The sequence below is a fragment of the Enhydra lutris genome, unplaced genomic scaffold (genome assembly GCF_002288905.1).
Source record: "Enhydra lutris kenyoni isolate GAN:26980312 unplaced genomic scaffold, ASM228890v2 scaffoldscaffold46, whole genome shotgun sequence".
NCBI lineage: Eukaryota > Metazoa > Chordata > Mammalia > Carnivora > Mustelidae > Enhydra > Enhydra lutris.
The window spans coordinates 4,534,912-4,550,920 of NW_019154130.1; the positions used below are offsets into that span (position 1 = coordinate 4,534,912).

The 16,009-nt window shown below is 51.1% G+C and overlaps 1 protein-coding gene across 1 annotated transcript in view; it reads right to left on the bottom strand.

The window, feature by feature from the left end:
- The window catches only part of LOC111156345 (dynein heavy chain 10, axonemal-like), a 131,428-nt gene extending 116,982 nt beyond the window's left edge, over window positions 1-14,446 (bottom strand). The window contains 6 exon segments of the mRNA XM_022517120.1: window positions 3,574-3,781; window positions 5,390-5,505; window positions 7,578-7,686; window positions 8,788-8,849; window positions 11,938-12,057; window positions 14,233-14,446. Coding sequence (XP_022372828.1) covers window positions 3,574-3,781; window positions 5,390-5,505; window positions 7,578-7,686; window positions 8,788-8,849; window positions 11,938-12,057; window positions 14,233-14,446 — 829 coding nt within the window.
- Between the last annotated feature and the right edge of the window lie 1,563 nt (window positions 14,447-16,009).

The window sequence follows — 16,009 nt, forward strand, 5'->3', positions numbered from 1 at the left end:
AAACTGTATTCAAAATTCTGTGCTAAAATAGTTTTAAATTCCAGTCTGCAGGCCCAAATTTCTTGTGAAGATAGAATCAAGTCATTGTCAGACACACATATTCTTATAAAATTATCGCCCACATGCCTTTTCTTGGGAAGTTACTTAAGGATGCGCTCCCACCCAGTGAGGGGGGGAAACTAAGTGAAGGAGAAGACCTGGGATGCAGGAAACATTGTATCCAGGACACAGCCACGCATCAAGCAGTGTGTGACCAGTCTGTGTTGCAACAGGGAACACAGGACGTGGTGGGGGGTGCGGGGGGAGATACACATGTCCAATAAAAGGAGGGGCTTTTGCAAAAACAAGACCAGAGAGGACGGTCCAAGATTTTTTTTTAAGATTTTATTTATTGGACAGAGAGAGAGATCACAAGTAGGCAGAGGGGCAGGCAAAGAGAGAAGAGGAAGCAGGCTCCCTTCTGAGCAGAGAGCCCAATGCCGGGCTCGGTCCCAGGACCCTGAGATCATGACCTGAGCCGAAGGCAGAAGCTTAACCCACTGAGCCACCCAGGCACCCCTGTCCAAGACGTTTTTATAAGACGCTTTAAGAATGGCAATTTGGAATGCTGGCAGAGGAAGGGAAACTGTACAAGAAAGGAAAGTTCACCAAAGGATCCTACTCTGCTCTGAAGTAAAGAGTATTCCCGTTGTCCTAGTAAAGTCAAAACCCATTTTGTGACTTAATGAAAAGAAGAGCATGGAAGTATGATGGGAGCTGGCTGCAGCAGGGCAGGGGCGGTGGGAGGGTAGTGTGGGGCTGGGGAGAGTGGATGAAATCCCATCATCTTGACAGGAAATAACGTTAATGTCTACGATTAAGAAGAAACAGCAGTGCAAGCATATATTTTGCAGATGTGGCAACAGCAACTGATAGAAACAGTTAAAGGACACCTGGGGGGCTGTCGGTGAAGGGTCTGCCTCCGGTTCAGGTCATGATCTCTGGGTCCTGGGAGCAAGCACCGGGCTCTCTGCCCAGCGGGGAGTCTGCTTCTCCCTCTGCCCCTCCACCCCACTCTCTGTCAAATAAATAAAATCTTTTTTAAAAAATAAGAAAGGAAGGAAGGAGGGAGGAAGGAAGAGCTAAAGAACTAAGGAAGTCACTAGCAGGGAGGAGAACGCACCGATAAGGAAAGTAAGGCAGAGACAGTTCTTCAACACACCATATGTTCATACAATTTTTTTTTTAAAACCTTAAGAAAATGCAACATATATGGGGCGCCTGGGTGGCTCAGTGGGTTAAAGCCTCTGCCTTCAGCTCAGGTCATGATCCCAGAGTCCTGGGATCGAGCCCCACATCGGGGTCTCTGCTCTGTGGGAAGCCTGCTTCCCCCTCTCTCTCTGCCTGCCTCTCTGCAAACTTGTGATGTCTCAAATAAAGAAATAAAATCTTTTTTAAAAAAATTTTTAAAAATAAAGTTAAGAAAAAGGAGCTTTATCAATGGACAGCCAATAACTTACAAAAAGCCATTCATAAATGTCCCATAAAGAAAAACAAATTTCTTCCTTGAGATGGTATTACAAAAAGGGATTGGCACAGGATGGGTTGGTTTAAGTTTTTTTTATGTTTTTTAGGTGGCACCTGGGTGGCTCAGTCAGTTAAGCCTCTGCCTTCAGCTCAGGTCGTGATCCCAGCATCCTGGGATCAAGTCCCGCATCGGGCTCCCTGCTCTCACGGGAAGCGTGCTTCCACTCTCCCTGCCTCTCTCTCACTCTGTCAGTAAATAAATAGATAATAAAGACTTTTTAAAATAATTTCCCCACCCAGCAAGGGGGTCGAACTCACAACCCTGAGATCAAGAGTCACACGCTCTGTTGACCAAGTTGCCCCCATAAATTTCTTCTAAGAGTACCAGAGAGTAAATATTGGCAGCTTTGCAGACCAAGAGACACAGCTGAAGACAGAATGTAGGTCCTTATACAATCATTTCAGATCGAAGCATTGGAAACTATGAATATTATTCTTAGCCCACAGGCCACACAAAAATGAGCAGCAGGTGGGATGTGGCCCAGGGGCCGCAACTTGCCGACCCAGGTTACAGAATATTAATTCACCTGCTTTTCTTGTTTTTCTAAATCATACATTCTCCTTATAGGAAAAAAGAAAGAAAACCATCTTACTCTCATGACCTAGAGTAAGCAACAGTGGCTGATAACATTTTAGTGCATTTCCTTCTAGCGGTTTATCTAAAACACAAAACGTGTTCACGTGTCTATGTTTTGACACCAGCAACAAGACACGGGGTGCCTGGGAGGCACAGTCGGTTGAGTGTCCGACTCTTGGTTTCAGCTTAGGTCATGATCTTGGGGTCAGGGGATCGAGCCCGGTGTTGGGCTCCACGCTCAGCATGGAATCTGCTAGAGATTGTCTCTCTGTCCCCCTCCCCCATCTGGCCTTCCCCCCCCCCCCCCCCCCCCTCACTCTCTCTCTCTCGAATACGTAAAAAAACCTTAAAAAAAAAAAAAAAGAAAGAAAGAAAAAGAAAAAGAAACAAGACACATAAATCATATCCAAGATTAGAAGAAACATTTTTTCCCATCTCTGTTAGTCTACACTAACTCAGGGAGAGAAGGGTTAGGCAGACAGGCCAAGAAAGGCTATAAACCCCAGTGAAGGAAACACAGACATGGAGAGAGAAGTATTGCTTTGGGGGTCAGGGTGGGGGAGGGGGTAAAAAAAAAAAAGTTCTAAAATAGAATCTGAAAAACATAGGTCCCTAGCATGTTATCAAAAGTTTGGATCTCTACGAGTGTTTCTCGTTTCCAGCAGAGAACATTTCTACGTGGTAGGGGCACGGTCAGTGTTACTACAAAGAGGGGGACAGTTCCTTTTCCTGGAACCACGATGCCATCTCACAGCCCGTGCTGGCTGTCCCGGGCTGGGACCCTCCACGGTGTAACCCGCTCGGCCGGCCTCTCCACCTCGCTATTCTCCATTCATGCCACGCATGCTCCCAGGCTCGGGGACTCTCGCCATGTCATGCACTCCAGGGGACGACATGCTGATCCAACAGCAGCTGCTGCAGGCCCACCATCTACAGCTTCTGGCCTTGCACACAAAGCTAACTAGGCCAGGACAAGCCAGCCACCCTTCCCTGTTCATGGAAACTCCATTCTTTCCAACTCACTTCTCTTGTCTAGGCTGTTCTGGCTACCTGAAATGCCCTGGCTCCCCAACTCCTCCTACCAAAGCTTTGCTGTCCATTCAGAGGTTAAAGGCCGCCTCCTACAGGAAGTCTCTTTTGATTTCTCCCTGCTTCTCCGACATGGTCTCCCTCTTCCAAACCTCTCAAGGCCCAAATCTCTTTCCCACGTTCTCATTCGGCTATAGTCCCTTGTGCCCCCAGATTGTAAGATCCTTAAGGGCAGGGCTCCGTCATTCCTCTCTGGGTCTTCCTCCCAGCTCAGGGTCGCTCGTATGGTGACCAGGGAGGAAAGGATTATAAATGAAAACAAAAGGCTCCTGGACTCTGAAATTGCCTTCTTAAAAGAAACCCATCGTGCTTCCCTCAACACGAGCAAAACGAACCCTCACCTTCAAGCTGCTGCATTATTCTCTGAATACTGCCCGCAAATTTCTGGATGTTCATTAAAAATTCATCCCGTATCAACTGAATGCTGTGATAGGCTTCCCCGGGCACGCTGGGGAGGTCCACATCGTACTCGATAGAGTCCGGGATTTCTGCCGTGAGTCCCAGGGAGGCGTCCTTGTGTTGATTGAAGGACAGCGCCGGCATGAAAACCTGAAACAAATCACCCCATGTCGGGTTCAAGACCTCGCACTTGGGCAGCCTCTGGGGCCGAACATTCTATCAGAGGAGCCACAGACAGAACTACAACGTGGAAACTGCTCCGGCTCAGAGCACAGAACCTAGGGAGAGAGAAGTGATGTTTGACCTAAAGTGATCCCAGGGTAAGGATGTGACCCAAGCCTGAGGTGACCACCCAGAAGAAAACCCTGCGTTCCTCTGGCCGCACGGCCACGAGACGGCCGGGCACCAACAAGAGACAGACTAGTGTCAGCCAGTCCTCTCAGCCCCAGGCTAGTTCACAGGAGGTTATAATAAAGAAGGGGGGGGGGGCGCACGGCTGGCTGAGGCTGTTGTGGATCGAGTGTGTGACTCTTGATCTCGGGGTTGCGAGTTCAAGCCCCATGTGGGGCACAGAGTTTACTTCAATAAAAATCGAAAATAAGGGAGGGTCTGAGGACACAGTCCTTTGGACATTCATCTGAGAACAGCAACATGCATTTATAAAGTCACTTGAATTTAATAACAGAAGCTTCACCCACATAAAAATGATGAAAAAATGCCCGTGCGTTGGTTGGTTGAGCTAGACCTTTTCTTCTGAAACCTAGATTCGTGGTCTAAGACATCCTACGCCAACTTCCTATTGACTGAAGAGCCCAGAACGTGCAGTTTCACAGTCTGGATTCTGCTGACCGCACACTCACAGTGACGTTCAACGTGTCCTCTCCCCAGTAAAACATCTTAACACTGCCTGCCTCCTACCCCCTCCCCTGATTGAACTCCAGTCTAGACAATCATCCCCCTCCAGACTCTTCCAAGGCCTCCTGCCGGTCTACTCTTCCCTTCGGCTTTTGTCCCTACCCCCTGCTCCCACCGTAGAAGTTTCACACCACAGCCAGAGGAACGATGCAAACCCAATCATGTTATTCCCCTGCTGAACAACTACCTGCCTTTCCAACCTTCCCCACGCCTCTCCAGCCGCACGGCCCTCCTTCTATTCCTGCACCAGGCTAGGTCTGCTCCTGCCTCAGGACCTTTGCACATGCTACCTTCTCTGCCCAGGAAGTCCTCCCCCCAGATCTTCACATGTCTGACACCTTCACCTAATTCAGGTCTCAACTCAATGCCACAACCTCAGAAGGGCCTTTCCTGGCCCCCCTGAGCCCCACCCTGTTACACTTCCCCAGAAACTTATCATTAAAGACTTAGTCTATTCACGAGGGTTTTTTTCATTGTTTGTCTATCAGACCTCGCCACCTCCATGAGGCCATCCCTTACCACCACTCCCTGCACACACAAACACACACGTGTGCGCATACACACAGAGTCCGTTTCTCTCACAGTACTAGGGTCTACTAAACTCATGCCACCTGATACTTTCCAGCTTAGGAATCTGTTTCGAGTCTTTCCCCCAGTATCAGCTCCTAGAGCACCAAGATCTAGTCCATGCTGCTCGCTGCTCTACCGCTGGGGCCCCCGATGGCACTGGGACGGAAGGGGGACACTGGGACGGAAGGGCTCCTGAACTTTACGTGTGGCATAAAAGAACCAGAGGGCCTGAACCTTACAAAATGCCAAGATCCCTTCCTTGTGCACAGTTACCTGACATATGACATTCTTCAGAAAGGGGAGCACATTGGCATTGATGATCCCATACTCCAGCGTCTCAGGCATGATCTCCATGGCTTCCTTCATGTCCGTCGCCTCGGAGATCATCTCTGTGGGAAGAGATGTGAGGCTGAGTCACGTGGGCACGTGGCAGGCAGGTAAACTCTCCCAAGCGTCTGGGACTCTACTCCTTCTTCCCGAGTAGCTACCCAGAAACATTCCAGGCACAGACTCAACATGCTCTGATGTCTTGTCGGACGAATCCCTCGGCCCGTGAGACACTGAGGTAAGCCTGACATGCTGGGGTCCCCTTGGGCTGCCACCAGCAGCCCCAGGGAGCTACCCAGACCAGCGGAGAGACAAAGTCGTGTTTTCTAGAAATGTTTGCTGGGCTCCTTGCTTTGCCTGGGTCCCCATTCCCCCAATGCCTTCCCAGTTCATTATCAGAGTCCCTTCTGAGTTACGAGTATTTTTAAAGACAGATTTGGCGACAGCCAACCCTTCTGCCAGGTTTTATTTTACATGTCTTTACTCTGTCGGACCAAACATCACTGAGCAGGGGAGACCCACTGAAGGTCCCCTGGGCTCTGTCCTCAACCTCATTGGGAAACAAAACAGAAACAGGACAAGCATAACGAAGGCAGTCATTTCACTGGCTTCAGACCCACGTTGTGCAGTTCTGTATATCAAACTCCTCTTTAGTCAAGTAAACTTAAAGGGAAGGTACCTAAGAACCCAGAATGTGAAAGAAAGAGCCTGATCTCAATGAATGGAGACTGTAGAGACACAGAGATGACAAGAACAAGCAGTAATAAAGCCCGAGGGGGTCCCCGCGGCTGCCCAGCTCACAGCCTGTGCATCCAGAACGCCATCCAAGTTCAAAAGAGAAAAAAGAAAGCCACATAAATGGTTGTCCCAGAATTTATGGTGAATCCTAAAACGTAGCTATGCACAGCCCCCATGTGGAGGCAAAGGTGGAAGAAATGGGGAAAACCCAGGCGGGAAGAGTGGAGAGTCAGCCCAAATTAAATAAGGCAGGAGGAAGGGCTAGGGGTCAGAGGAGACAGGAGAGTGACAACCCCTGGATTGAGGGCGGGTGGGGGGAGGAGGGGCACTAGAAACACCCATGCAGGAATGCACGGTGGAAAAATCCCGCCCAAAAATGACCCCATGGGATGAACTTGGCTTCCAAGCAACTGCTCGGTCTTAAATCACACGGCCACACGGAGAAAGCCCCAGAGCTCATCCTACAACTCAGGGTCCCCTCATTTGGCATCCCTCTCCCTTTAATTGTCACAGCAGAACTAAAACTACATTTACACAGCCAGTTCTTGTTAGTCACGGCAGTTCTGTTCCCCACGTCACCTCGAACAAGGAATCCGCGAATACCGAGCCACGGCTCCCGCAGGACCTGTGGGGTTCGAGTTCTGCAGCCTCTGGTCCCACTTTCAGCAGCCATCAACACTGTAAACCGGGCTCTGCTTGTGTTTCTGTTTGCAGACAACTTACTTAACGTGCACGGCTGATCCGTTAACGGTGAGCTCAGCCAACACTAACTCATGCCTGAACTAAGCGTCTCTGATACACCCGTGTCCACCACAAGAAACGTCATAGCCTTCTCGTGCTCGGGAACACCGGGTGGCACTTCAGGACTATGCTTGATGCCATTTGAAACCACAAAATCACCAACAAGAAGCACCAAAAAAGGTGAAAACCGTGGCACTAAAGCAATCACAATGAAGACGGTTGTTGCAAGAGCTCACATGTGTCCCCGTGTCCACTCACAGCCAAGCACACACATATTCAGGGACTCAAACATTTCCCCCTTATTAAGGGGCACCTGGCTGGTGGAAACATGCAAGGTTTGATCTCAGGGTCAGGAGTTCAAGCCCCACATTGGGTGTAGAGATAACTTAAAAATAAAATTTAAAAAAGTCAAATGTTTCCCCGTGCTGTGCACGTCCATCAGTGACCCCAAGCCACCACAAGGATTGATTTGGGGGTTATAAAAAAGTGTGAGCAAGGAGGTGAATTCACAAATATGGAACCCACGAGTAATGAGGGCTGGCTGTCCAAAAAGGAAAGAGTCGTAGTCTTAAGAAAGTGTAAAAATTAAGGATCTCACAGACACACACCCGGGTGCATACCCACCCACACTCACGCACACACGCCAGAAACATACCTTTTGTATTTCTGAGAAAATACACCACGTTCTGGTTCAGGAACTCCTCGGGAACAGGAGTACACAACACATTGAGGTAGGTCTTATTCACAGTGTGCTTAATGGTTTTCTGAAACGTGGGGGACAAAAGGAGCATCAAATGATGGACACCCGCTCACCGAGACGAGCTAGCGTTCAGGCACACCGGAGCCCTCCTCTCTGCGCCTCCTGAGCTCCCCGGCTGAAAACAGGCACTAGCGGGCCACACGCACACACGCACGCACGCACACACACACACAGGCATGCGACAGCACACCCAGACTTCAGCGCTCAGCCTGACTCTTCTAGTAACCGACCAATGCAGCCACACTTGACCTGGGAGAAGTCCAGACAGAGCTTCCCAAAGCTAGAAATTGCAACAACCAGCCTAGAATGTGGTTTCCGGGGTGGGGTACGTGCGTGGAGCAGATCAGAGGGAATTTCGCGGGGCACAGAGCAGGCCAGATGTTCATGTCCTGGCTTTAAGCTCCACCCCTGGGGTCTGTGAAGTAAACGGTTAACTCTGCAGCCCTGGGTTGCCCAAACTCTGCACGTTCCCAAGGTTTTCAAGCGGGTCCTTTGCCAGCTCCTGGGTGATCACCTCTGGTTTTGGATCAGCCTACCTGATAGCAGTGCGTTTGTGTGCCGGGGGCTCTGGGTCATGCCGGGTAGTTTTTACTAGCTGCGTGATGGGTGGTGAATGCCCGTTTCTGTTTGCCTGGGGCCCTGGTCCCATTAGATCAGCCCGACCTCCTGCAGGCTAGCGATGGGCCCTCCACACCCACGTGGCGGACGCCTAGTAGAAACTCCGGACAGCAAGGCTCGGGTGAGCTGCCCTGACGTCCTACATGTTCTCGCACATCCTTGCTGGGAGACGCAGCCCATCCAGGCCACCCTCCCGGGAGCTCGGGCCCCTTTTTCTTCTGGACTCTGCCCCACATTCCTTTTTCTTTGTTGATTCTACTCTGCATCCTTTCACTGAAATGAATTACAACTGCGTGTATAAGCGTTTTTCTGCGTCCTGGGACTCATTCTAGCGAATCATTCAATCTGCGGGTAGCTACGGGGACGCGAAACCAGGATTCTACCGTCTCTACTCCAGATACGTTCCCCGTACGAACTACCAGTCACACAGACTCAAAGTGGGGGAGTTCCCGTTACCCCACCAGGGAGGAGAAAGAGCCAGACGTACCTTGACGGGGAGGTCTTCTAAAATCTCTTTGTCCACGTCTTCGTTCTCTAGGCCAGGTATAGGCTGATTTACAGAATCGATTCTCACCGGCAAATTCTTAGCTGCAAAACATTATTCAGTGTGCAAACGGAAATGATCAGACAAGCAGAGTTCCTGCCGTCAGACCAGACCTGCCTCTTGTGCAACAGCATAGCTCATTCCATGGATGTGTTACCAAAAAGCTACACATACGTTTTTTACAAATGAATCCTATCAGAGCTTTGGTATGCATTAGAATGATGAAAGTTCTTTGTGTTTCCAATAGGTGGGATCTCAGCCAGAAATTTAATGTGTGTATGTGTGTGTGTGTGTGTGTGTGTGTGCACCTGTACATCCCAGCTACCATGTGCAATGGGTGACTTCTCTGAGATTTTCACTTACCAGGGAGTTTTATTACTAGGAAGAGGATGACAGTTCACATATTAGCATTTATTCTATTTTCTCTGTGAAACTCAAAATTAGTGCGGGATGAAGAGAGGTTATCTAAACAAAATGAATGTGTATCTCTCCAGTCTACTGTTATCGATACAGATCTGGAAACCTCAGAGCCCATCGGTCACAGCCCTGGGAGTTACCGACGCATCCAACGATCACAGAAAAGGGAGAGATGTCCCCAATATGGTTCGACTCTTACTGCAAAAGTCGCCACGTGACACCAGGATGGCTTTGGAATCAAATCAGTGTGTGGGGTCTACTGGTCTGCTCTAGGTTTTCTCATCCATAAAACGGGGGCAATAACACTGAGTGGTCAGATTCTGGAGGATTCGAAGGTGGTATGGCTCAGTGCCTGGCCCAGGGACCAGGGGAGGAGACAGTCCATAGGCAGCCGTGTCGACGTTATTGGAGCACCAGTAACAGCCTGTAGCCAAAAACACCCTTACAAGTGCACCAACTGAATGCAGCTGAAGTTTTCATGGTTCAGTTTTAGGTTCTGTATATTTTATCACAAAAAAAGAAAAAATGCACTTAAATATCTGCTTGGAAGGAACGTTAATTTGCTTTGTTGAGAAGACCTCCCTGACCTTTCTCTCTGAGCAGCCTCCTTCCACGGAGGTCTTTCCCACCCAGAGACCGATTGGTGGGTCTTCTTGGAGCCTCACAGGGATTACGGCTGCGACCCTCATCCCCGCCGTCTGTCTCATCAAAATCCAACCTCGCCTCCCTGAGCGTGAACGGGCACAGCCTGTGTTTCCTCCCTCACAGCCCTCTCCCTGCAATCTGCACCATGGAGGGGACAAGACTGTGGTTAAACAATGAGTACTTCTGAAAAGAGGACAACTAGCAGAGACAGAGCACGTTGCCAAAACACCCCTTCTCCCTCTGATCTTCAAATATTCGGAATCTTAGGAAAGTGAGGTGTCTACCCTTCAACCTCCAGTGACTCCCGGGGTAAGTGTGGCCGGAGGGCTGCTTAGCCCTACTGGGGACGCGCAGGGTCTGGAGCACGGTTTTCTCAGCCTCAGCCTCTGCCCTGCTGGCCTTTGAGGCTGAATTATTCTTTGTTGCGGGCCTTATGCTGTGCCTTTTAGGCTGTTTGACATCATGCCTGGCCTCTACCCTCCATACACCGCTAGCACCCACCCTCCAGGGGTGACCACCAGACATCACCAAATGCCCCATGAGGGCCCAAGGCACCCCTAAGAACCTCGACACCCCCCCACCCCATAAAAGGGCGAAAAGACACGTGAAAAGGTGCTCAGCATCGGGGAAACGCGCATCACAGCCGCAGTGAGAAACCGCCTCCGACCCGTCAGAACGGCCTCCGTTACAAGCACAAGGCACAACAGGTGTTGGCGAGAAGTGGAGAAAGGGGGCCGCCAGCACTGCTGGTGGCAACGCAAGCCGGCGTAGCCACTCTGGGGGACAGTATGGAGGGGCCTCAGAAAGGTAAAATAAGGGGCCCCTGGGTGGCTCCGTGGGTTAAAGCCTCTGCCTTCGGCTCAGGTCATGATCCCAGGGTCCTGGGATCGAGCCCCGCATCGGGCTCTCTGCTCAGCAGGGAGCCTGCTTCCCCCCTCTCTCTGCCTGCCTCTCTACCTACTTGTGTTCTGTCAAATAAATAAAATCTTCTAAAAAAAAAAAAAAAGGTAAAAATAAATCAGAAAGAGACAAACCACAAGAGACTCTTAACTCTAGGAAACAAACTGAGGGTTGCTGTGGGGGATATGGGGGTCACTGGGTGATGGACATTAAGGAGGGCACGGGATGCGATGAGCCCTGGGTGCTATGCATAAGACTGATGCATCACAGGTTTGGACCTCTGAAATGAATAATACACTATATGTTAATCGCTTTTAAATTGGAAAAAAAAAAACAACTGCCCTACAACCCAGCAATTGCACTACTGGGTATTTACCCAAAGAATACAAGAACACTAATTCAAAAGGATACATGCACCCCTGTGTTTACAGCAGCTTTATCTACAGTAACTAAACGATGGAAGCAGCCCGAGTGTCCATGGACAGACAAAAAGAACAAAGGCTTGCCATCTGCCACAACACAGAGGGAGCTAGAGCATAGACTGTTCAGTGAGATAAGTCAGTTGGGGAAGAGGAGTATCGTATGATTTCACTCATATGTGGCACTTAAGAAACAAAAAGGAATGAAGGGAAAAAGAGACAAACCAAGAAACAGACCCTTAACTGCAGAGAACACAGCGATGGTTATCAGAGGGGAGGCAGGTGCGGGGAGGAAGGAGGGCACGTGTCCTGAGGAGCACGGGGGATGGACAGCGGCGCTGAAGCCCGATTCCGTACACCTGACGCTAATAGAACAGTTAACCACACTGAAATTAAGTTTAAAAACTTAATAAAATTTTTAAATAATACATGCAACTGCCCCCCCTCAAAAAAGGTAAAATAATTTCAGGAATGAGAGGGAAAAAGAAAGCGCAGTTAGATAATAGTAGAAAGGCCCCAGAAATTAAATGAAATCACATAACAACGGAAAGGAAGGGGAAAGGGGAAAGGAAAAAAGCCGCCCACCCCTGCACCGCCCACTGAAGCCCCAGGGCAGAGGGCGGCCCCAGCGCGCGGATCCCGCGCCCCCCACAGCCAGCACCCCGCTCCGGACCCCGCACCGCGCGCCCGCCCTCCTCCTCGCCTGACTCACCCCCCGCCTCGACTTTCTGAGCGTCCTCTTCTTCCTCCTCGCCTTCCTCCTCCGTTGCCTCGGTCGCCTCGGTCGCCTCGGTCACCGTCGCTGCAGGCACCACGTCGCCCTCTTGACCGCCTCCAGCATGGAAGAAAAAAGTTACACGTGGCTGTCCCACCCCACGAGACACCGGAGGCCACTGCTCCCCCGAGCCCCGCGCCTGCGACAGTCCCGGGGGAAGGTCAGGGCGAGGACGGGGAGCCCCTCCCCCTTCCGCCCTTGGGTGCAGCTCGCCCGGCCGGTGCACTGACCCCGGCGACCCTGCCGCGCACCCTAGGCTGCTGGCGGGCAGAGGGAGACCCGCTCCTCTCGCGTTAAGACGGCCTCGGGTGCGAGTTCCCGGCGTTGTTACACCTGCCGCCTGCCCATCTGGAACCTTCTGTCTCCTTGCTCCTCCTTCCCTGCCCTCCTGGACTGGCGCCACTTTCCGAACCAACGCAGTCACATCGAAATGTCCCAGTTACCCCAGACACGTCTAAGTGGCATCAAAGGAAGACCCGTGCAAATTCCCCCGAGACGAAAGTCAAGGTTGCAGAATGACCCGATGTTCTCACCAGGCCCCAGAAATCCAAGCAGTCAGCAGGCGTAAAAAAGAGGCTCAACTCCACTTATTATTATTTAAAATGTCATATAGGGGGCACCTGGGTGGCTCCGTGGGTCAAGCATCTGCCTTCGGCTAAGATCTTGATACCAGAGTCCTGAGATCAGCGCCAGGTGGAGCCCCTCACTCAGCAGGGAGTCTGGTTCAGGATTCTCCCTCTGCCCCTCCCCCACTGCCGTCTGTCTGTCTGTCTCTCTCTCAAATTAATAATTCTTTTTCAAAAATGTACTATAGATTAAGCAAGCGCAGTCCCCATCATCTATGGGACTGGCAGATACGGAAAAGACTGGCAGTTCGAATGCAGATAGGACTGTCGGCTGGCGGGCGCCTGGCCGCTGTCGGGTGTGAGTGGGCAGCCCTTTCTCCAGACCAGTTTGGCAACCTACCCCCATTGTGTAAATGCACACACCTAGGAAACCAGCAATTCTTTCCTAAACCTCTCCCACGGAAATATACAAGGCGCAAAGATGCATGGGCATTGTTTACTTCTTTGGGAAAAAAAAAAAAAAAAAAAATACTATGGAAAGGTAAATATTTTATTTATGGAATGGATAAATAAAATATGGTATATCAATGTACTTAAAACCTACTAAAGGTAGATAGATCTTTAGGTATTGATATGAAAAATTCTCAAGATGTATTTGAGGGAGACAAGTCACAAAATAATTTATATAGTACGAATGATTTTAGAAATTATGTATTATTATATAGAGAAGATACAGAGGATTGCTTGATTGATTCCGGGAAAGATCTGGCAGGACACACGGCTAACTGTAGTGGTTACCTACAGGAACGGAAGTGGGACTTAAGGGATAGAGAGGGCTTGCCTTTTCACGCTTTACTTTATATAATTCTATGTCATGTGAATCTTTGAGAGGATGCCCTTCAGTAATACTTAGTGCCATTTTTTTAAATTTAAGTGAGTCCTTTCCTGACATAGCCTGATTCCATTTTGTTATTTCTAGAAGCGCAGGCCTACCTATTAGAACAGGGGCTTGGGCCAGCACTGTTAGTTGCAGACACCCCTCTTTCCTGCCACCACCCATACCAGCATCTACTTGTCGCTATTCCTATAATTTTTAACTGGGAGCCGAGAGAAGTCTTGCTTGGGGCAGGGACAGAGTGAGAAAGAAAAGAGGGATGAAGGGGCCGACAGTGGCCCCACTCCAGTTCCTGTGGAAAGGCCAGAGCCCCATAAAGCAGCCAACGACACTGCCCAAGTGTCTTAATAAACAGAGAGTGACAATGGGAGCCACGGGGGTGGGGGCGGGGAGGGCCCCCTCCCCACCTCCATCCAGAACCCAACGCCATTCCGGTGCCTCCAGGATCGCAGCTGTGAGTCTCTGGGGACAGGATGCTCGGCAGGGGGTGCGATGGCATTCTCGCGACGTCGCGACGGTGGCAGAAGAGCCAGAAAAGGAGGGAAAGAATGGGGAAGCGAGTCAGAGACAGCGCAGAAACAGGTCACAGTCCAAGGCAGACTTCCGAGCACCCTTCCGAGGGCCCAGGATTGAACCCGGGGTCTGAGATCTGCTTCTGCCTGGAACGGGGCCACCCAGCCGGGGACGCTGGGCTAAGCAGCTGTCAGTGTACGGGGCTCGGAAAGCGGCCGGCGAGCCGTGGGAAGTCCGGGCGGCGTCGGGGAGGCTCACCGATCTCCACCTCCACCTCTTCGGGCACCACCGTGCAGTAGAAGAAGAGCGGCAAGGCGCCCTCCTCGTCGCTGGTCTGGTTGAGGAAGTGCAGGATGAGGTCCTCCACCTCGCCGTCGTTGCGGTTCAGCAGCTCCTCGAAGAGCCGGGGGTCTGTGAGGCCGAAGGCCGTGTAGACGCGGTCGCGCATCCACAGCACCCGCAGGTCGTCCATGGCGCCGCGCAGGGCCCGATGGCGCCCCAGGAGCCCAGCGACGGGCGGCGTCCGTGGCAACGACGCCCCTGGCAACGGGCGCCCCGGCAACGGCCACCGGGCGCGGGTCCGCACCGCCCCGGGGCGCGCCCGCCTCCGCCCCCGCGCTCGCTGCGGCGCGGACCCGGAGCCCGGAGGGTGGCGCCCAGCCCTGTCCGGACCGAGGCCGGCCCTTCCCGCCCGGGAACCGAGCGGAGCAGCGCGGCAGCACACTCGCTCCCGGGACGCGCAGAGACGAGGCCGGCCGGGAGCTGCGGGGGCCACCGGACAGCCGACTGCGGACCTCCGCCGGGGAGCGTCCCGCCCATGGTGCCCCTAAGCCGGCCGAGGCCAGCCAGGTGACGGGGAGGGGGGCGGGGGGGTGCAAGGTGAAGGTGACCCTGTCTCGGAGGTGGCAGGGGTCAGAGTCAGAGGCGAGGCTGACAGTCCGAGCCCCCAGCCACTGTGGATCAAAGGGCCTCAGAAGGGCAAATACTTCTGGAAGAGTTCCAAGAAGGGACTGGTTCCTTCCTGCAGCACATGGTATTGGAGAAGAGGGAGACCCAAGAAGGGACAACTGCCTTCTGGCATTTGGGATCAGGAGAGGGGCCAAGCGCTCTGACTCTCCAGCCAAGCCCAGATATAAAGAAGCAAAAACACCCATGTTTTGAAAAATATATTTATTTTTCATTAGTAAAAGGAAGTTTAATACTGATAGAAAGATGCAAAATTGTCCTTTCATGCATTTGTGGAGCTTTAACCTAGTGACTGTGATCCACTACCCACCCCCACCCCCCAACAACTGAGTCTCTCCATGACCAGTCTGACCCTAAGAACTTAGCCTTCCTGTTGGATTTTCCCATCAAGCAACAAGTGGAATGTTCGAAGTCTTTCTTACAATTCTAAACCAAAGCTCAGCATCAATGACCTGGCTGTTGGAAAACTATTACTTGGAACTGCCTTACTTTCATCATCCTGAATTAAGATTTTTTTTTTTTTAAGATTTTATTTATTTGACAGAGAGATCACAAGCAGGCAGAGAGGCAGGCAGAGAGAGAGGAGGAATTAGGCTCCCCTAGAGAGCAGAGAGCCCGATGCGGGGCTCGATCCCAGGACTCTGAGATCATGACCCGAGCCGAAGGCAGCGGCTTAACCCACTGAGCCACCCAGGCGCCCCCTGAATTAAGATTTCTTAATAACCGTACTGGAGATATACCAGAAGGCATGCAAGCAAATTTGGCTTTAAAATTTTAATGAAGAAATTACTGTTTCTAAATGCAGACTGCAGACCAGTTACAGAAGTTTTGTTTTTGTTTTCCAAAATGAATCAGGCCCTAAAATGTCTGAATATTTAACTCATAAATATCATAAAAGTTACCTAAGCTATATTCTATGGCTTATTAAGCTACAGCAGGCTGAAAACTAAGAACAGAATGTTTTTATAAAATACCCACCCTGGAACCAAGGACAGAACAGCATTCGGTAAAAGGTGAATCTTTTCCAAGTCCAATCCGCAATGAATGGAAAGCTCGCCGTGATCATCAG